The sequence below is a fragment of the Barbus barbus genome, assembly GCF_936440315.1.
Source record: "Barbus barbus genome assembly, chromosome: 15".
NCBI classification, from domain to species: Eukaryota; Metazoa; Chordata; class Actinopteri; order Cypriniformes; family Cyprinidae; genus Barbus; species Barbus barbus.
Window position 1 is genome coordinate 24,339,017 of NC_136743.1, and position 23,299 is coordinate 24,362,315.

General features: G+C 41.9%; 1 protein-coding gene across 3 annotated transcripts in view; it reads right to left on the reverse strand.

The window, feature by feature from the left end:
- LOC306881635 (fibroblast growth factor 12) overlaps positions 1 to 23,299 on the reverse strand; it is a gene marked incomplete at both ends in the record, with an annotated part of 124,771 nt that overhangs the window by 44,790 nt on the left and 56,682 nt on the right. For all 3 annotated transcript variants that reach the window (XM_079435813.1, XM_079435812.1, XM_079435811.1), the window contains one exon: positions 16,431 to 16,534. In XM_079435813.1, coding sequence (XP_079291939.1) covers positions 16,431 to 16,534 — 104 coding nt within the window. The remainder of the gene's footprint in view (positions 1 to 16,430; positions 16,535 to 23,299) is intronic.

The window sequence follows — 23,299 nt, forward strand, 5'->3', positions numbered from 1 at the left end:
GGATTAGAATTCTAACCTGCGATTAAAACCTCCATCTACGATTAATTTTTTCCGCCATGATGGATTCGTCATGTAATTAATCAGCAACAATGTTAACATAACTTATCCTCTGTCTCTGACATCAGTTGCTTTTGTCGATAAAGGAAATATAAACTTGTAAAAGGTCCGTCGTCTTTATAAAACACTATGTAGAGAGACCATTGATCAAACGGCTTATCAAGCAAGTAATAAAACTTTGAGGCAGTGAATATGCGGATTTCATAATCTTGGAAAATATATTTATTGTATCAATTAATGGAGTACAGTTTATGACAAAATAACCGAGATAAGAGAAATAACTGGCATGATTCGTGGAATGAGTACCTCCACTCATGACAGTGACGCCCCCTCCATTTGATTGTCGTCCAGCACACGTGTGGAGTGGCCGAGAGAAACGAGAGTTGCGGCTGCGATCCTGTCTTCTTTTCTTTGTCGTATGTCGAGATGCACCGAGAAACGTGACGGATTCACATCACGGACTCAGCAGATGCGAGTTTACTACAGGCTGCCACGACCTTCACAATCTTCGGGCTCAGTGCGCTTTAATTTTAATTTTAATTTATAATAAACACCTCTATGAGACCTGACGACCCACTGTTTCTGTCTTTGCTCAATCAGCCATATACTGTAACTGTAAATGCACTTTATTGTATTTAAACCTCCTCACCTGTAAATATAAAGTTAATCCTTAATTGTGATTTAAATCTGAGTTTAAAATTCAAGTTAATCTATCTTAAATATAAAATAAATCCAGGATCAAACTGATGGTTTAAATGTAAACCTGCTTATTTTTAAACAAGGTTTAAAGTTTGGTGCAACAGAATTATTAAATAAACCTTGATTTAATCTAGATTTAAGATTAATCCGTGATGGTGCAACCCACTCTAGGACAATTAATCTAGAACCCCCCCCCCCCCCCATATCAGTGCTAATTAATACGGCGCCGAATTTTCACGTTTTTTTGCGCCTTTTGTTGCAATTTGCGGGTCGGCCACAGGGTGGCAGACTCCTGAAAACAGACCGCCTACGGGAGGCGCGTCGAATAGGTTGGGGGTGGCCGTCCACGGGCGGCCTAAACCTCCCACGGAGCGCTTACGGTGCCGGCAGCTCCCCATTGGCCCTCTGGCCATCCAAGGTCCGCCCCCGGGCCCTGCCCACTGACCACGGATGGCCTATTTGTCCCCCTGACCGCCTGTATGGCCACGAACAGCCTATTTTTTCCCCCTGCAATCTAAGCGACGCCCCGGGCCCCGCCCTCCGACCACGAACAGCCTATTCGTCCCCCTGACCGCCTATGTGACCACGAAAGGCCTATTCGTCCCCCTGACCGCCTATGTGACCACGAACTGCCTGTTCGTCCCCCTGACCGCCTATGTGACCACGAACTGCCCGTTAGTCCCCCTGACCGCCTATGTGACCATGAAAGGCCTATTCGTCCCCCTGACCGCCTATGTGACCACGAACTGCCCGTTCGTCCCACTGACATCCTATGTGACCACGAAAGGCCCATTTGTCCCCCTGAACGCCTATGTGACCACGAAAGGCCTATTTGTCCCCCTGACTGCCTCTGTGACCATGAGCGGCCTATTTGTCCCCCTGACCAATTCTATGACCGTGAACTGCTCCTTTGTCCCCCTGACAACCTATGTGACCACGAAAGGCCCATCTGTCTCCCTGACTGCCTATGTGACCAAGAACAGCCTAATATCAAGAAAATATCAAGCTGAAACCTGCGCTATTGTGCTAGTCTGGAAATGCCCTACTCATGGTATGATATTCAAGAAGATTGGAGAAACTTGAAAATTCTTCTCCGAAAAAATTACCCTTTGAGTGACCTCACGAGTAGGGCACGTCCAGACTAGCAGAGGAACGCAAGTTTCAGCTTGATATCGTGTGCAAAAGCTGAGATCTGGACGTCCCACCTACAGATTTTACTGAGTAATACCTGCAGTACAGCACTCAGGAAACACCATCCAGTATTTTCATGTATATCCATGTCAAATAAGTTACAGGTGTCACCTGCTGATGTTGGATTTTGGAGTTGGATTTTGGTGAATTTCACCACTATTGGTGCATGCCCACCCGTAACTTATGTGAAGAGGCCTCCACAGGCTTTCCGTGGACAATGCATTATTAGGTCATATTTTATGAATAAGATGATTTTATTGTGTAATACCAACAGTACAGTGCTCAGGAAACACCGTCCAGCAGTTTCATGTACATTGGAGTTATTAAAATGGCTTAATTTTAAAGTGCTGCACTCAGGAAACACAGTCTGACAAGTTCATGTACATTACAACTCATCAATATTCACATTTACCCTGAAAAAGGTCTATCCACGGAAAGCCTCGTTAGAGCGCCCGCCTCCCACACCGGAGACCGCGGTTCGAATCCCGCTCAGAGCGGGTGGAGTAGGACCGTGACATTTGGTGTCGTGACCCGGACGGGAGTGAGGTTTAGGGGGATGAGTGTAACAGACGTAGGCAAGTAAGTGCTGGTGCGTGTAAACCTCACTCCCCTGATCTCAAAAAGAGGCGCTCTGGCAACTGACGCTAGAGGCCATGGCCTTTAGCCTCCTCGTTAGAGCGCCCGCCTCCCACGACGGAGACCGCGGTCGAATCCCGCTCGGAACGGGTGGAGTACAACCGGTTACACCTCCACAGGCTTTCTGTGGACAATGCATTATTAGGTCATATTTTATTAATAAGATGATTTTATTGCGTAATACCTACAGTAGAGTGCTCCGGAAACACTGTGCAGCAGTTTAATGTACATTGGAGCTATTAAAATGACTTAATTTGCATAAAAATGCTCTGTCCACGGAAAGCCTGTGTAGGCCCCGTCAAAAAGTTGCAACTGTCACTTGACCACCCGTAACTTATTTGACGGGACCTACACAGGCTTTCCGTGGACAAGGCATTAATAAGTCTTAATATAATTTATGATAATTTTATTATGCAAAACGTACAGTGCTACACTCAAGAAATACTGTCTGACAAGTTCATGCATATTATAACTAATAAATATTCATATTTACCCTGAAAATGGTCTATCCCCTGACCACTGACATCTTATACTGACTTACAGGCAAAAACGTAAATCTGCTAAACCTGCAGTAAAGATGGAAAAGAGATGGACTAACGAAACAGATTGACTTCACTGATTGGAGTGTTTTTGAAGTTGCCACCAACGATCTGGACGAGCTCACAGAGACTGTAACTTCATGAATCAGTATCTCTGAGGATATATACATCCCTACTAGGACTCATTTAACATTCAACAATGACAAGCCATGGTTCACAGCAAAACTTAGACATCTTCATCAGGCCAAAGAGGATGCCTACAGGAAGGGGGACAGAGTGTTATACAATCAGGCCAGAAACACACTGAATAAGGAGATTAGAGCGACTAAGTGGAACTACGCTAAAAAGACCCCCTGCAGTTTGCTTATCAAGCAAGCAGGTCTGTGGATGATGCAGTCAACATGGGACTGCACTTCATCCTGCAACATCTGGACAGACCCCTGCAAACATGCCCCTGTGGGGCCCATGCTGGCTTTTTGCGGGCACAGAGGGTTAGGGCAAGCCCACACCAAACCTAAACAGGCCCAGTGCGGGCTTGCCCAGGTGAGGCCCACAGCTTTGGGCTCACCGCAGGCTCTCTGTGAGCAGCCCACATTAATCCAATGATGACAGTGCAGGCCAGCCCGTTCGGGCCCAGAACAACTTTTGTACCTTTGGGCCCATGCAGGTTTTGTGTAGGCAGCCCTGCAATGCTACTAGGAGAATATTAACATTGACGGGTCATTCTGAAGTCACTCAATTGAACTGAAATGGCTCAAACCATAAGAGACCTTTTCAGAACCTGTTGTTTCATATTGGCCAGGGATCCTCAAATCTGGCTCACAAGATCCACTTTCCTGCAGAGTTTAGTTCTAACCTTAATCAAACACACCTGAGCATGCTAATTAGTGTCTTCAGGATCATTAGAAAATCACAGGTGGGTGAGTTTGATCAAAGTTGGAACTAAACTCTGCAGGAAAGTGGATCTCACGAGTCATATTTGAGGTTTAACAGACATGAGCCAGTTAATACAAATTTTGTGGCCAGTTTTCTTCCTTACCACTAGGGGTGCTAGGGTGTTTTAGGTTTCCCTAAGTAAAGCCATGTGGGTTAAGCTGGCTGCACACTAGACGATTTTCAATTCTTAACTGATTTTAAAACCATGGGAGACCACAGACATGAAGACAGTTCAACCTATTTTTAGCCTTATAATCCTCTGAACGTGCACACTAGATGATTCGAGCAGACCGCGAGACCGCACACTTAAAGAGTGTAGGAACGATTTCACAGTGACGTGATCTCACGGAGACTCGTGAGATCAAACGTGACTAAAGAAGAAAAACAAATAGAGGACAATCGACGTTGTCAGCTGGCTCTCCTGGCATTATGTTTTACAGTGAAAAACAAAGTATACAAAAGAATATGGATGATGTTCTCTGCTTTCATGACATGTTTGTGGCTGCCAGGTTTCAATTATAGAAGCACGCAGCATCCGGTGAGTGATGCTTGCTCGCTCTCGTTGGCTATCGCGGGTATCACGTCAGAGGCAGCACGATCAAGAGTCATAAATATCAAACATTTGAGTTCCGTATCAATCGGGAGCAGATAAATAATCGTAATGACACCATGCACGAGAGATTTTTGGACAAAAAAAAAAAAACGCTTACGACAAGCCGCAATTCGGGCCACACCCCCCGATCGTTCAGGGGTGCAATTCGGCCTTAAAATCGGGCTTAAAATCCTCTAGTGTGCAGCCAGCCTTAGCAATATTGGCCTATATATATATATATATATATATATATATATATATATATATTAATGTGTGTGTGTGTGTTTTATTAAAGTCTTATTTTTTTTTATCTGTGTGTTGTTGTTTTCTCTGTGTACTGGAAGATGTGACACTAAAACAAATTCATTGAATGTGCAAACATACTTGGCAATAAAGCTCTTTCTGATTCTGATTCTGAAAAAGGGTCATAAACATGAAATCCACAGAACATAGAAATGCCTGGCAGTAAGAACTGGCAATACTTTGTGGTTGGCTTGTAACACTGCATGGAATAATTGTGCTACAAACAGAAAGTGGAGTAAGTCTACTTAGGCAAGGGTTCCCACTGGAGGTTGGATGAATGAGTTTTTTTTTTTTTTTCTTGGTATTCTCATTATGGGGTGTCCCCTTGGTCTGGGTACTGGATAGGTGGGGTATTATTGGTAGAAGTCATGGATCAAAGATGGATCTAGGATATCGTTGGCTGCTACCCATGTTCTCTCCTCCATATTCTTCCCAGTCCACCACATATTGCTTATGGCTTCCTCCTCTCCTAGAGTCCATGACTTCCTTGACTCTGTAAGCAGATAATCTGTCAACCTCCAAGGGCAGTTAGGGTTTCATTTTCAGATTTGGGGTGGACCGGCTTCAGGAGTGATACATATAATGAAGGAGAAATATGGTAATCAGTAGGAAGCTTCTGAGTCCATAGGTCACTGGATTAATACATCTTAAAATTCAAAAAGGACCTATATACCTCAGACTCAGTTTCCTGCAGTGTAGGCACAGATGAAGATCTTGGGTAGACAGCTGTACTTTCTGGCCAGACTGGTAGTTATGTAGGGATGCACCGGTACCACTTTTTCCAGTACTCGCGAGATACCATACTTTTATTTTTGGTACTTGCCGATACAGAGTACCGATAACGATATTTTCATTGCATTTGTAAATTTTTCATATATTGGGTACAGAAAACAAAAGAGTATGTATAATATTAATTGGTTAACTTAATTTATCAAATAGATACAGTCAAACCAAAATTTATTCATACACCTTTAACATTTCTCACATTATCTCAGTTTATTCGCTATAGTTTATGGTAATAAAATATGACAAGAACTGGAGCACCGTGGAAAAACAAGGTCTGGGTCCAAATGCAGGTGAAACTTTGATTTAATAAACAAAAAGGCAGACAAACAGAACCAAAAATAGATCAGAATGAAATTCCAAAACAGGATCAGGAATGGGATACAATATTAGCAACAAACGTGCTTGCATCCACCAGCATTCAACCAACTACAATTAATAAGCCAGGCAGTGTGGTGAGTGAGAGGAGAATATATAGTCTGTGACAATGGGGAACAGCTGAGGATGTAATGAGTGAGAGGTGAGTGGAGTCTGGAGAATTGAGCCCGGGAGGATGGGAGATTGCGACCTCTGGTGGTGAGAGGGAGAACCGCAGGGCCCGGACTCATGACAGGACCCCCTCTCTAAGGACCGGCTTCCAGTCATTCCCAAGCGAGTGACCAGGGGGATGGCAGAGCGGGGGCGAAGCAGGGGGAGGATGGGGGACCAGGTCTGTGTGCTAGAGGGGGACCTGGGGACTGAGGCAGAACTGGCGGGATAGGGACCCAGGGCAGAACCAGCAGCCCCCACAGCGGTGCGAGTGGAGCTGCAGGTGTATCGGGCTCTGCCACCTTGGAACAAACAGTGGCGGGCAGAAGTGCGTGCTCTGTCTCTCTCTCTCTCTCTCCCCCTCTCTACCATTAAGTAACTTGTGCATTGATTTATTTACTTGTTTTTGACATATCCGACTGAACCACAAACTTTCCAGTGATGTCTGTGAGAAAGGGATATTCACTCGACAAGCTCGCACATCTGAGCTGCCGCACGCTCAATCCACTCAGCGAGCTTTGCTTATCAGCTCGCGCACATCAGCTATACAGGCATTAATACTGAATGTTTAATTATTCACTGCATACATCTGCTTCGTAGACATCCTTAAACTCTAATTCCATTCTGCTGCCTGTTGTTCTGTTGTATTTGTTTCTTTGTCGTAATATGGCACTTATCACATGCTGTGTGGTATCGGCGGTTGGTATCTGGGCATTTTAATGAGTACAAGTACGATTACAGGTGCTCAGTATCGGGCCCAATACCAGTGCATCCCTATAGTTAAGGTTATGTCTCTGACAGCCTGTCTAAATTCTGTGAATTCTTATAGCGTTTTGAAGCCCGACATAAGCACTGTCCCACACCAGTTCACTTCTCCTGATCCAATCATTCACCAGACTAAGGAAACATGGGAGGCTGATATTCAAACACTCATTGGAGTCCTGTGGAGTAATGTGGCTACGTGTTATATGGTTGGATTTATTTATTGAATGTAGTCAAATAAGGCGAGCGCATCCATAATAAAACGTGCCTCATACAGCTCCGGTGGGTGAATAAAGGCCTCCTGTAGTGAATTGATGCGTTTTTGTAAGAAAAAATATCCATATTTAAAATGTTATAAACATTTTTATCTCACTTCCGCTGACTGTCATACGTGCAAGCCGTTGTGGCGGATGACATAGGACATATGTGTCACGCACATACCTGTGAGATAGGCTAGTCTCGTGAGTTTTTTTACAGGAGCAAAGAAAGGAAAGTTTCCTTAGTTTCCTACATTTTTCTTGACAAATCCTTGTTTTGTGCTACTAATTCACGACCAGCATTTTGTTTTGCTGTCTCTCTTCCGTGCTTCAGCGTTTGTCACTTCTCATTGGTGCGTGCACGACATATAAATCCTACATCATCCGCCGGAATGGCTTGCACGTTAAGACAGTCAGCAGAAATGAGAAAAAGTGTTTATAAAGTTTTAAATATGGATATTTTTCTTACAAAAATGCATCGATTCGCTGCAGGAGGCCTTTATTTACCCCCCAGAGCCATGTGAGTCGGCAGCAGTGAGAACTACTCACTCTAAAAAAATGCTGGGTTAAATACAACCCAGTGCTAGGTATATATTGGACAGAACACATGCTGGGTTGTTTTCAACCAACAGTTGGGTTAAAGGCAGGGTATGCGATTTCTGGAAGCCAATGTTGATATTTGAAATCACCAAAACAAACACGCCCCTACCCCAAAAGGGTCTCGTCCCTATTTTGATAGATCCGCCCCACATGTAGCCAACGCAACCCAGGCAACGATTTGTTCTGTGAAACTGCATAATTACCTGGAACAATATGTCCCAGAAACTTTTTTTCCCTCAGACCTGTTGCTGTCTGCGTTTCCATCGCTGTCTAAAGTACCGAGAAGATTAGGCAAATAATCTGGTCACGTAACATTAGGTCTGCGCGCAAGAAGAGAGTCTTCTCGTTTGGCTCTCAGTGAAGGCGGTCGCATTTTTTTTCCCTCCCTACCCTTATCTCCCCTGCTTGCTCTCTCGTCTTGTCCTTGTCTAACACTAAAGAGACACTCTCTGCACTATTCTACAAAACCGAAATTATGGATCTGATCAACTGGTCTCTTAACGCAATTGACATCATCTTCTCGACTAGAAGTTTGGGATCGGGAGAACCCAAGTGTCCTGCTGGGACTTTCGCAGCTGGCTACACGATGGACGCATGGGAGAGGTGGCGGGTCGTGTGTCTGGCGGCTCTTTCCGTGGAGGACATTGAAGACATCTACCTATTCGAACCATGATAACTGGGTTTCTGCTGTTTGGATTAGGCGTTGCCCTGAGTTATCGGAGAATTAAGGAGACGGGAACAGCTGTCCAAAACCTCACAAGGCTGCCCGTCATGATTGAAGCAGTTGTCAGAGCGGTCAGCTCTGAGACAGAGACTATTAACCGCAATATGGATTCGATCACGGCTAAGCTCTCGGCTTTGGAAAGGAAAATTGATGGACAAGGAGATCAGAATGGACAATGAGAATAGCTGTGAAATTAGAAGGCAGCTGTTCGCCCAAAGACCAAACAATCTTATTTCTTTTCGGCTTCCCAAAACAACAGAACAGCTTGGCAAGGTTGCTCTAGAATCTAACTCCCCGGATGAATGCTGCAGGGAGACGCTCTTTCTTCCCTCCCCCCTCAACAAACACCTTGCGATTGTCGAGCGTTTGGGTTCCGGCCAAGGTCGTTTCCATGGCAATTGCTGTGTCGCACCACAATCTGCGGACTGAGACAACTTGTTTGGAGTGCCAGCGCGGCGGATCTCTAGGCATACGAACTTACACATACACACAGTCATACATACAGATATTCATTCACCTCCCACTACCCCCATCCAACGCCTTTGCCGCTTCTTCCCGTCAGTCTGAAAACGGGTCTGTGTTAGCGCTGTAATGGCTGCAGACCGGATGGCTGTTCGTCTGAACTGGATTACTCTCTGCAAATTGTGTGTTCCTGTATTGACTGTGCTCTATGCTGAGGTTTTTTTTGTCTGTTCTCACACTGTACTCCCGTTCAGGAGCATAGTGTGAGGATTATTTTATTCTCCTTTCTTTCCTCATGTTGTGCTGTATTCTTCTTCTCATTGCATTTCGTTGCCTTGTACCTACATGTGCAATGACAATAAATTGAATCCAATCCAATCCAATTTCTCAATACCAAGTACGCAAATTTCGGATTTGTATCCTCGGAAGTTCGGACTTCATGAGTTAGACTCTGGAGTGTGAGCTCCCGCGGACGGAACGACGCAAGTCCAGTAATCAGCTTGGGGAAAATTATAGACAAGGCATCCTTCAGGTGTGTCCAGCAGTTTATTAATCTATTTTCATTATTTTTTTTAATCTATCTATCTATCTATCTATCTATCTATCTATCTATCTATCTATCTATCTATCTATCTATCTATCTATCTATCTATCTATCTATCTATCTATCTATCTATTCATTCATCTGAACCTTCCGCCAGCTTCCTGTCTCCAACCATAACCCTTATATGCACATTGGGCTTACGCTTCACGAGATATGCCCAGGTAAGCTTTTGACAATAAGATGCAATATTCTAAGGAGGACGAAACTCAGTTTTAAATATATCTAAGGATGAACAAGAACCACATTAAAACATAGCCCATAGTGGGGGAGCCCTACAAAATTCAAACCTAACTGTTTTGGCCCTATAAGATATACACCTATCTTTCATACCCCTATGAGTCACATAATAACTAGTATACTTCCATCATCATCATCATCACATCTTTGTAGAATTCATAACACACATGTGATTACTAACAATTACAGACTAATCAAGATAGTGGATTGCTTATGGGAACTAGGCCTATTCAAAGCAAGACAGCACTTATATTTATGTAAACATTGAAACAACATACTGATTTTAACCTGTACATATCAAAATATATAAAATGATATGTCAACATACTAAATTTGAATGCCTTTTAAATGACTAAAAATTCTTACAGACAATATAGGATAGTGGCACATTTTAAAAATGTAAAAAGTGCAGCGTACTTAATAACGTCAGTCAGCTCGCCTTGGCTGCTGCAATCTTCCTCACTGTATTTACAGACAAAATATATCAAACACCTCTGCCTCTTTTCGTTTTCATTTAAACATATTAATAGCCGCAGAAATGTAGTTCAGGGAACGTACATACATTTCAATTAAACAAAATATTATATCAAAAATTGCCTGTTTTAATTTTAATTTTAACATATTAATAGAACAGTAGAATAAAGACCAAAGATTACTTATTAGATTTACGCAAAACAAATTATATCTTATGTTTATCCACAACAGAGACATCAGAGCCAGCGGCAAATGTCAGAAGGACTAGCTGAGGTTATACTCCTCTTGTCGGATACATGAGCACTGAGCGCCCGGTGATCGCGTGGAGCTTACGGCTCCGAAATCGGCGAAGCACATTTTCAAATAGGCACTGTTTTTAATAAATAAATCGCAGATTTGAGTTTTAAACAACTACATTCTTGTCTGAAATACACACATACAGTGTAGGCAGACTTTAGCTGTTGCGTCACGGTGTGTCCGGTGTAGACACGGTGTTACTCACCTATCGAAAAGAAACAAAGCAACCTCGGCGTCCGATCGCAGGCCTTCAGCTCCTTGAGTTCTCTCCAGCACTGGAAAGCTGATCCGATATTTACACGGGTCCTACTTCTTGCCTTATTGCTCCACAGACGTTTTCCTCTTTTGTTTTTTATCCTCCATCTATATCTTTCTGTCGCTCAGCTCGGCTGTTCATTGAACGCTCTCTCCTCCATATCATGAGTAGATACGGCCTTACTGCTGATTGGCTACAAGTTTGTTTTGGTACTCGGCCCCGACTCAGTTTTCTAAAATGTTTTTGAAAAATTACATACCCCACCTTTAAATGTTTACCCCAACCTTCTGGGCAGTAACCCAACCGCTAGGTCTAAACAACCCAATAGTTGGGTTCGTCCATAGTTTACCCAGCACTGGGTTGTATTTAACCCAGGATTTTTTAGAGTGTACCTGAAGAGGATGCAAAATATTTGTACTCATTACAACCGGATTGTTGCGACTGTCCTGTCCCAGGAGCTGGGTTACACAAAAACTAACCAAACACTAAATAAAAATGTTTAAATAAATGTTATAAGGATAAAGATAAAATAACCATGAATTTTTAGAGTACATTTGCATAGCCTACTATAAAAGCAACTGATGCAAGCTGGTAATCACTTAAGTTGGTCCACCAATGTGATTGTGCGAATACTTCATTACCGCTTAACACTGGCCGGATCCGTCACCCCGCTTTATTCCTGGACCTCACAATATACAAATTAAGCACTGATTCAGCCTCATATACCAAGTTCAAGGCAGGTCCATAAAGCCAAGTTCAATTATAATATGTCTGCTTTAACGCATGACGGCAGAAAAAACTCGCTGTGAAATGGGCTGAATGGCGTAATACGGCTCTGTGCATTGAGCTTATCACTTTACTTCAGTTAGGGTTTCAATAATTGTTGTTAGTTTTGTTTCATTATCGTTTTTTATTTCTTTGACATTTCTTTGACATTTTTCTTTCTTTCTTTCTTTCTTTGCCTAAATGCTTTTATTTCCGTTAAATACAGTTCCTATTATTTCCTAACATATTTCGCCATTTAAACATGTATACAATATTTCATTTAAAGTGGTTCAACAAGCATTTTAGAAGTAAAATTAAACATTTAATCGTGGCGAAAAGACCAATGCGGATTTCAGGAAAAAAACAACAGCTTGCGATTAATTAGCTATTTTTTTAAGGCTGCGGCTATTTGCACTAAGTGTAAATAGAGACAGATGCTATTTAAACTCAGTGTAAATAGCAATGAAATGCTATTTATACTAAGTGCAAATAGCATATTTTTTAATATGAGAGAACAGAAAAAAGTGATCGGCGAACACACTGGCCGTCTGGATGCCCTCGAGCAGCAGGTGACCGATTTACAAGACCACAGCAGACACAGTAATCTCCGTCTGCTGGGACTACTTGAAGGCCGAGAAGGATGACCCGATCGGTTTTCTGAAATGGTCGCTACCGATTTGGATCCCATCACTTGCGGGCAGAGATATCGAGATCGAATACACGCATTGATTTTATTTCAGAGCTTCAACAGATCACTCCAAATCGCGAGTGTTTCTCTTCAAACTATTACGCTACAACGACAGGAATTTGATTCTGAATGAAGCAAGACGCCGCGGTCCTGTGAAAGCAAATGACGGTGCGATGTTGTGCTTCTTCCCCGACTTCTCTCCCGCGACGGCAAAGAAGCGGAGTTCCTTCAGTGCAATACGGAAGGAATTGAAAGAGGCAAGTCTGCAGACCTTTCTTCAGTATCCAGCTACGCTGAAGATTGTCATGAAACACGGCGAGACCAAACTAATGCACTCACCGGACGAAGCGCGTCAATTCCTGAGCTCCATTCCCACTCCTCATTCTCCTGGGATGGACGTGGCATACCGAGCATGGGCAGCGCTACGGAGGAGCTAGCAGGTCCTTCAGCACCCCCAAGAAAGACCAAAGCACCCCCATAGCACCCCCACAAATAAAGAAGATAAAATAGCCTAAATCAAATATTAAAAAACATTTGACTCATTACGCATGCATAAGTATTAATATACTTGCGTATTATAGCTGATTCCTTGCTCAAGTGCGCGCATAAAGCTTGCTGCAAAGCACCTGCAAAAGTAATTATTATGTATGCATCTTGTCACATGTCGGTTTTCATTTCAGTTCTGTTTTGCCCTCATTTGGTATCTCCTGTCAGTCATTAGTTAATCATCCTTTATCCTGTCCACCTGTGTTTAATCAATTATCTTGTTTGCTCCTTTGTTTCCGTTTGCTTTAAAAGACCTGAGTTCTCCCGTAGTTTTTGTCTGTTCTTAATGTTATTAAATGGTATAAGTGAGTTGAAGCTTATTAAATGGATTCCTGTTTCATTACTCCTCCTGTGCCTGCTCCACGCCAGCGCTTCTCTGTACCCGCTCTGCCAAAGCAATCCCCAGTGCCCGATTCTCCAGAGCCAGTCTCTTCAGTTGCTGATTCTCCAGGGCCAGTCTCTCCAGTGCCCGATTCTCCAGGCCCAGTCCCTATGCTGACAGAGCGCCCCCAGAAAATAACGCTTCCCGAGCATTCCCAGGAATTAGTGCTGCAAGAGCACCCTCCAGTGCCTGCTCCTTGCAAGTGCCCTCCAGTGCCTGCTCCTCGCCATTGCCCTCCAGTGCCTGCTCCTCGCAAGTACTCACCCGTGTCTCAGCTGGTCCTGTCCAGCCCACCTGAGTTCCCGCTGGTCCCGTCCAGCCCACCTGCGTCTCCGCTGGTCCCGTCCAGCTCTCCTTCGTCTCCGCTGGTTCTATCCAGCTTCGCGCCTCCTGTGCGCCCTCAAGAGTCCGCGCTGCAAGAGCGCCCTCAAGTGTCCGCACTACCAGATCACCCTCCTGTGACTCCGCTGGTCCCGTCCAGCTCTCCTTCGTCTTCGCTGGTCCTGTCCAGCTCCGCGCCTCCCGTGCACCCTCGAATGTCCGCTCTGCAAGAGTGCCCTAAGGTGTCCGTGCTACAAGAGCGCCCTCCTGCGTCTACGCTGGTCCCGTCCAGCTCTCCTTCGTCTCCGCTGGTTCTGTCCAGCTCCACGCCTCCCGTGCGCCCCCAAGAGTCCGCTCCTCTAGAGCGCCCTCCAGTGTCCGCTCCTCCAGAGCACCCTCATGTGCCCGTTCCTCCTGAGCGTTCCCATGAACCTGCTCCTCCAGTATGGCCGCCAGAGGGGAACGTTCCCAAATAAATTTTGGGGCGGGGGCCATATAGCCTCAGTCTGTGTGGCCAGGCCAAAGGCCAAGGCCACAAAGCTCCCCGATCCGCCATGGCCTTCCAAACCTCCAGTCCCGCCATGGCCGCCCAAGGACCCCGATCCGCCATCCCGTGTCTTCTGATCCACCATAGCATGCCGAGTCTCCTGATCCACCATGGCATGCCGAGTCTCCTGATCCACCATGGCCTCCCGAGTCTCCAGTCCCGCCATGGCCTCCCGAGTCTCCAGTCCCGCCATGGTCTCCCGAGTCTCCAGTCCCGCCCTGGAGGCTTCCCTTGTCTCCATGTCCTAACCCTGCTCCAGCCTCCAGGGTGCCCGCCCTGCCTCCCCGATGTTACTGTTACGGTGCGGGACGCACCTACCGGGAGGGGGGTGATATCTGTCACATGTCGGTTTTCATTTCAGTTCTGTTTTGCCTTCATTTGGTATCTCCTGTCAGTCATTAGTTAATCATCCTTTATCCTGTCCACCTCTGTTTAATCAATTATCTTGTTTGCTCCTTTGTTTCCGTTTGCTTTAAAAGACCTGAGTTCTCCCCTAGTTTTTGTCTGTTCTTAATGTTATTAAATGGTATAAGTGAGTTGAAGTTTATTAAATGGATTCCTGTTTCATTACTCCTTTTTTCATCCGCTCGTCCTTTTTCTACAACCACACAGACCGTAACACATCTAGGAAGAAGACATTTTTTATTCTTTACTAGGCCTATTTATTACTAAACTAGTGCTTTCTCAGTGTTGGCTGAATTTGCTATGGGGCCCCCTCATAATCAGTGTGTGTGTGTGTGTGTTTGTTTGGGGGGGGGGGGGGGTAGTGTGAGTAAAATGTCAACGTTTGGGGTGATGGGACATAGGGCCTTCAATTCAATTGGAGTAAATGAATAAATAACACAGAACTAGACTTGAATTAACTAATGATCACAAAGGATGAGGACAGGAAACAAACCGAATATGGGCATGGAAACCCAGGGAGCACGTGGAAACACAAGACACACACAACAGAGGTCTGACAGTGATGAGTCAAATAACCATCTAATAAAATGTTACAAAAGTGGCTTAGTATCCCTTTTCCTGAATATATCTGAGCGTGGTGACTCTTGATGCACTGACTTCAGCTTCAGTTCACTCCTTGTGAAGCTCTCCCAAGTGTTTGAATTGGCTTTGCTTGACAGTATTCTCAAGCATTGCGGTCATCTCTGTTGCTTGTGCACATTTTCCTACCCTATTTCTTCCTTCCAGTCAACTTTGCATTTAATGTACTTTGATACAGCACTCATTGAATAGCCAACCCTTTCAGTAATGACCCTCTGTGACTTACCCTCTTCGTGGAGGGTGTCAATGATCATCTTCTGGATCATTGCCAAGCCAGCAGTCTTCCCCATTATTGTGGTTTCAAAGAACAAGAGATACCCAGAATTTATACTGTATGGATGGCCATTTATTGAAACTCAAATGTAAATATTCTAATATTTGGAGAGACTGATTTTTGAGTTTCATTAGCTGTAAGCTCTTTTACTTTACATGTAATGAATCTAAAATATATGAAAGTTTCACTTTTTGAAATAAGTTACAAGAAAAAAATACAAAGAAAAAACTTGTTCACCATATTGAAATTTTCTGGGATGCACCTGTATTAACTAATCGTTAAAAAATATATCATTGTATTTATGGATTTAAAATTAGTTAGTCATACGCCTCAGCAATTAAAGTCATAACAATTATATATTTGCAAATCATTAGCTAATAATAAATTAAAGCCGTTGGAATGTGAAATAAATGGCTTCGACCCATTGTGATAATTAACACATGAATTTACACTATTACTTAATATAATATGTTATTAGGGAATTAATACAATATGACACAACAATTTATTGATTACCTATGAATTATATAGAATGCAAATTAGTTGCTGATGCAGTAATTATTAATAAATTATTTAGTTCTTCAATAGTTATATATTAACTCATGATTATCTGTGCATTAGTTAAGCATTAATTAATGCATATTAGTGCCACCATATTGTAAAGTGTTACCCCTTCAGGGAACACAGCCTTAAACTGTGCTCTTATACTGTAACCCATGCTATAAGATGCCACTTTTCTGGATTTTACACTGCAAAACTTTAACCACTGAATCAAGATGGCAAAGGTAAGATTTTCTGCAGGAATGCAGTACTTTTCACTTTTTAAGCAAATGAGGCTGAGCTCTCAAAATAAATGAGTTCAAAGAAAACAGCATTATGCCACATATACACACACATACATGCAAACTGAGAAAGGAGAATCTTACTGAGCTGTAGAGGAAGCCCTCCGCATTCATGCCGATGTAGAAACCTGCTTTGACTCCCTGAATGGCCACCACCCGTAAGCCGACGGGGATGAGATTGAAAAGAGCTAGGGAAAACAAAGCGTAAACATTACAAAACAATAAGTTTGGCACTACTTGAACCACACTGGGAAACATTATAAACTTTTAACTAACCTAGCAATTCTGATAGAAACTAAGAACTTATCTTCCAGAATCTGGCAGTAAGTTTTGGGAGCTCATTTTAGTTCATCTCCTATCCGGAAAAGTCTGTCTTGCAGGATTGATTAAAAATGAGCTCCTAAAACTTACTTCCAGATTCTGGAAGATAAATTCTTCAAACAGTGGCACAAGAGGATGTGATGCTGGTCCTTCAAGTGTCACTCTCAACTTATCTGTCTATTAAGCCTATAAAAATCAGTCTTCATGTATTTCACAACACTTCAGTATGTTATTCTTATTAAGTGAGGGTCATTTTAAAGAGTTTTTTGCCCAAGTAATGTCTCTGAGAACCTGACACATTGCACTTGTGGAGACTCCAGGAAGGTTGCAGTTCTGAAAAATGATGGTGCTGGAGACTAAATGGTTCCTGATTGTTTCTCACCTAATTCTTCACATTAATTATTTTGCAGTTAACTTGTCTTTTCTTCTCCACCTATTTTTTCTGACCGTGCTGACCCAATGAGCCTTTCGCTGCCCAATGGTCATGCCTTTATTCTATTATTTATTCTTTATTCTATTCTACTATGCCTTTATTCTGCTAATTCTATTATTGTGTTAGTATTGCATCCTTTTCATAAATCTCTTTTTCAGCTAATTTTATATGTAAAAGAAAACCTGCCTAATAATTCTGCACACCTGAAATAAGGAGTTTTTGACTTTCAGACTTCATGGACAATTATATATCACTTATAAATTATTAAATACAAAATCAATAGTAGTTATTAAGATTGATGTGGTTTGGAATTGGAAAAATGTTCTTGGAACAAAAATATGACCAGAATATCAATTTACCTAATCATTCTGCACACACTCTATAGCTTAAAATCTGCACTTCAATTTCATTTTGTTGGTTTTATTTTAATTATATTCTGGTGGCATACAGAGGCAAAATTATGAAGATTGTGTCAGTGTTCAAATAAACATGGACCTATAGCACTGAAATATGACTTCTACAAAAGCGGTCCAACAAGTTTGGCCAACAAGTAATGTCAAGAGGTAAGATGAACGATTTGCAATTCAAACAAACCATAAACTACCTAGGAAAATGTTTAATATTCATAATATTTAAATGCATTAAAACTTTGTTCAACATTTTTTTTTTTTCACTTGATTGAATCTTGATAGGGGAAAAAAGTTAACAAAATCATGCCAGATTGGACTGGACAAACCAAAATATTATCACGCATTCAGTTTGCCTTTGTGATGAAGCGGTACCGTAGCTTCTTCAACACATAACCTTGTGGAAAAAAAAATAATAATTTTGATCATTGATTATTTTCATTGAATTATGAGTTTGTTTTTGTCTGCACTCTCTAAGATTTTTCATAGAAATTTGGCATTTTGGCAGACCACTGTATGTCAGCAGATAGACACAGGACACAGAGGTAAGTGCAATACAATTAACAGGTTTATTGAGTAGTAGCAGATGGGAATGAGATGAGCAGAATGTCCAGGTAAGCAGGCAGGGAATGGGAATGTCTCTAGGGGCTTATCTAAGTGTGAAGGTCCTTTTTCCTTTTCCTTGGGATCCGGAGGTAACAGTGGAGCATGGAGACGGTGGAGAACAGGGATAGGAACACTGGAGCAACTGGTAAGTAGACAAAGGGTAAGTGGGTCAGGTTAGTTAACATGGAAAGTTTGAGACCAGACAGTGAGTGAACGGGAGGAGTGCAGGGATATAGTGCTGCTGATTAGTGCTGACAGCTGGCGGTGATCAGAAATCAGGGGATTGGGATCTGGTGAGTGTCGTTGGTGGAGACTGCGGTGACTGTGGTGACTCTCTGACACTGTAGTAGCATTTCCAACATTTGGATGCACAACTGGTTGAATCACTGGCACAGCTTAGAAGCCAAGAATCATCTTACACAATTCTGCCGTGCAAAGGCAAAAGGCCGTAACTTCTATTTTGGTCGAAAATGAGTTATTGATATTTTTGGGACATTCCAGATTATCCTTTATCATGTGCATAAGTATCTTGAGTCAGTTTCGTTGTTTTTCCAAGAAAATAATGGGTGGTCTCAACCGTAACTTCGAAAAGCCCCGGAGAAACCAAGGCAGAACACCATATAACACCAGTTACTGCTCTTTCACTTTGTTTGGAATGCTCAAATTGAGTTACGGCATTCTGCATTTGTTTATCTGCGCGTCAAAATGAAGTTACGGTTATGGCTTGGAGTTATACGGCGTTCTGCCTTTGTTTTTTTTACTGTCCAGTAAAGTCTGCCGCATTTAAATTACGGTGTAGACAAACTAATTAGATAGATTGCGATCTACCAAACAGCTCTATATAACAAAGCACTGTAAAGACTAGATACCTTGGCCGCAATATGTAATTGTGAATAATCTTTAAAGATTTTTTTTTTTTTTTTCATTTTTATAATGCAGATTATTCACCAGGCTGTCACTTCTACTTGGACGTGCATGGACTCGAATGCCGTAGCATGTAGCATGATCAATCATAAAATCAGTACCCTAACCGTTCGCAGTTAAATCCATATCCTACCTTTTCTTGTAACCCGATAAAATCAATTAATGGTGATGAATGTCGTCAGAGATGTTTAATCCACAAGCATTCTGAGCATTATTCTGCTTGCCGGCATCCACATAAATCCACAAGTCGTTCTTTTAGGTTAGGCTAATTAATTCAAGTCAATATTAAAGCAATTATGCTATGTCTAGCCTTCTTTTACGTTAACGAGCATAGCAAATAAATTGGTTGCAAAACGGTCACATGTTTTACTTATAGTCTGCTTGTTACGTAAAAAAAACAACAAACAAAACATTAATACAATCACATTACTATTTGCAATAGCCTAGAGGAGATAGCCCATGATCAGTAGATTTTATACAGGTGTTACTGTAACGATTTTGTAAATGGTGATTTTTTCAGAAGACGAAGGAGATTGTTGTTGACTTCAGGAGAGTACACACTCAGCATGCCCCTCTGACCATCAACGGTGCGACTGTGGAGAGAGTGAGCAGCACCAAGTTCCTGGGTGTGCACATCACAGAGGACCTCTCCTGAACTAACAACACTGTAGCACTGGCCAAGAAAGCACAGCTGCGTCTCTACTTCCTCCGCAAACTTAGAAGAGCCAGACCCTCGGCCCCCATCATGTGCACCTTCTACAGAGGCACCATCGAGAGCCATTTTTTTCAGAAGACGAAGGAGATTGTTGTTGACTTCAGGAGAGTACACACTCAGCATGCCCCTCTGACCATCAACGGTGCGACTGTGGAGAGAGTGAGCAGCACCAAGTTCCTGGGTGTGCACATCACAGAGGACCTCTCCTGAACTAACAACACTGTAGCACTGGCCAAGAAAGCACAACAGCGTCTCTACTTCCTCCGCAAACTTAGAAGAGCCAGAGCCCCGGCCCCATCATGTGCACCTTCTACAGAGGCACCATCGAGAGCATCCTAACTAGCTGCATCACTGTGTGGTATGGCGCTTGCAACGCATCCTGCCGCAAGTGACTTCAACGCATAGTGAGAGCAGCTGAGAAGATCGTTGGTGTCTCTCTCCCCTCCCTCCAGGACATCTACAGCACCCGTCTCACCCGCAAAGCCCTCCGCATTGCAGGTGATCCCACCCACCCGACACACAGCTTCTTCAGTCTAGGCGAGGACCAGCAGACTGTAGGACAGCTTCATACATCAGGCTGTCAGGAAGCTGAACTCCCTTCCGTACTTGCCCCCCCTTCCCTCCCCTCTTTTACCCCATGCAACACTGAACTCTGATACTACGACCCCCCCCCCCCCCCCCCCCACCCCCAGCTCCCTACATCCCCAGGACCTTCCACCCCCCCACCCACCCACTTAAAAACTGTGACCAGCACCTGTTACTTGTGCAGCAGTGGACTGATCACTACCTCATCCAGCATTGAGTGCAAACTACCTCTTCGGATAGTCTGATAAAAAGACTGTTCTCTTCTCACTTTAACAGACTGATAAGCTCTTCTTGCACTACACATATATTGCACAGTTTTGTTTTATTTAACTGGTTTGCACTCTATCTATTCTGCCATGTGCCTTATGCCACTTTATTTATCTCTTTTTTTTCTACAATGTCCTCAGACTGATAAGCTCCTCTTGCACTATATATGTATATACACTCTATACATATACACATATATCTGCACAGTTTTGTTTTATTTAACTGGTTTGCACTCTTATCTGCCATGTGCCTTATGCCACTTTATCAATCTCTTTCTTTATTTTTCTACAAACATCCTCATTTGTATATCTGTATAGTTGTATGTACATATGTTTAAACTGTATTTATCTGTATTTGAACGTCTACTGTCAGTGTCTTAAATGTTAACTGTATGTTAACATTTAAGGACACGAGTTAAGGTCTTCTGCCTTTGTAGGGCAGAATTCACCTTCAAGCTACCATTTTGGGAAAAATCATGGATAATCCTTAGACTTTGGTTTACATACTGTAGCTGGTATAGGTATACATAGACATAAAACTCAATTTACTGCTCAAGTAATCTAAGACAAGAAATGTGCATTGTCCTAGACAAAAATGGCAACATACTCCTCCTTCCTCTACATAGTTATCAAGTGAAGGAACGAGCCCAGTCTGCTGATGCTTGGTATAGTGGCTTGAAAAGCTGCCAGCATGCCCTTGTCCACTCAGCTGATCTCACTTGATAAATATCAGTGCCTGCTGCTCTGTGGTGTAAATTTGCCTGAAAAGCCATGGATACAACAATGGGAGGAAAGATGTTTGACTGCCAGCTGAATAAGATTTTTTGGTAACACTTTCTATGAAGCCCATATTTATAATACATTAAGGGTATTCTTACGGCATTATAATGAATGCACAATGCATTATAAAAACACAACAACCTTATAATATGTTATATCGTCGTATAAATAATCATAACATCAATTATAATACACTATAATGCTTACACATTTGTGGTTATAACTTTTTAGATTATTTATAACACAATGAATACCATATTAAATCTACTTTTACATTGATAATGGACTATATATCTTGACATTATTTAAGATCTGCATAGTATTTTACTACAGTACATCTTGTAAGTGGTTAGGTGTGGAGTGTTATTTGAGTGTTCCCTGTGAGGCTAATATTAATTTTGATGAGAGCTACTTAATCAATGTTTTAATGTTAGGTTACATTTTATTTTGATGGTACCCTTTTTTTATTGGCATGTAGGTAGAATGTTGACGTACTTGCAAAGTTAATTATAGTCAGTTTGTCTTTTGGGGAACCATCAAAATAAAGTGTTAGCATATATTTAGCAGACATACTACTAATACTCCAATGACTGCTAGTTAACATGTACCTGTAGTTGCAGAGTTATCAACAGCTGTCTAAAGGGTTCCATCAAAATAATCAAACTGATATTAAAATAAAAAATAGTTCAAAGCAAATGTGTCATATTACACATTCATCTGATCTGATATCTGATCTTATGGCTGTTTGAGATCTTTTTTTTTTTTTAAACGTAATACATTAAAACTGTTCTTATGAATATTCATAAGATTATATAACATATTATTATTATTATTATTTATTTTTTTATAATGCATTATGCATTCATTATGCCTTAAAATAAATACCCTTACAATGTGTTATAAATATGGGCTTCATAGAACAGTTACCGATTTTTATTTATTTTTTTTACAGTTAGTCTACCCACTATTTAACAGTACCTACACTACAAGATACGATTACATAGGAGCTTATTTGAAGTAGTATTAATCTAGTACATAAAAAATGGCAATCTCAAAAGGGATAATGCTATGTTGAGTTTGAAAACAATGTATCATCTACTAAACTCTACCCTAACTGATAGCATTTTGTAACTCAATGTTATGTTTTAAACATAAACTTGTGTGTATTTTAAAGTTTAAGTGCAATAAGACATGAAAGAGAACTTAGTTTAGTACTAACATGCCGTGTGACAGCCGTTTTCTGTGCGTGTGCTTTGGATGTGTGTGCTCAGAAAATCGTATGTCAGAAGTTTCAGCCTGGTTTCATGTTTATACATAGATATTAATACGTAACATTTACAAGCACAAAACGTACGTTTTTATTGATGCTAAAACGTACCATTTAGATGTATTTCAATGTTTAAAACTTACAAATCGGTACGTATTTTTAGCTAAAAACTAATTAAAAATATTCACGTATATTCTATATCATGAAAATATTCGTATCAATGCATTTTTATCATTTTATTAATAAGCTATTTAGATTTTAGACCCCTTAACCTACCGATTTTATAGCAAATATAAAAGGATATAAAATGCAATTGACCGAAATATGCAGGAAAATAACCATTTAAATAACAATATAACATTAAAAATGTTTTTATAGTTGCTAATCCCACTCCTACATCTAAACCTAAACATAGCTATTTCTGTACAGTATATATATAAAAAAAATGACAGACAGATAAATGCAATTACAATCATTTATTTATTGCAAAAATGTCAAAAGCACTACCAAAACTACTCCAAATGACGATGCGTTGCAGCCACACTCCTTTCTGGTGTAATACAGCAGGTTTGTGTGAGGTGCAGAGCAGAATTTATGCTGTTAATCGCTGAAAATATTATCCAGATTATTTGCCTGATCCTCTCAGCTG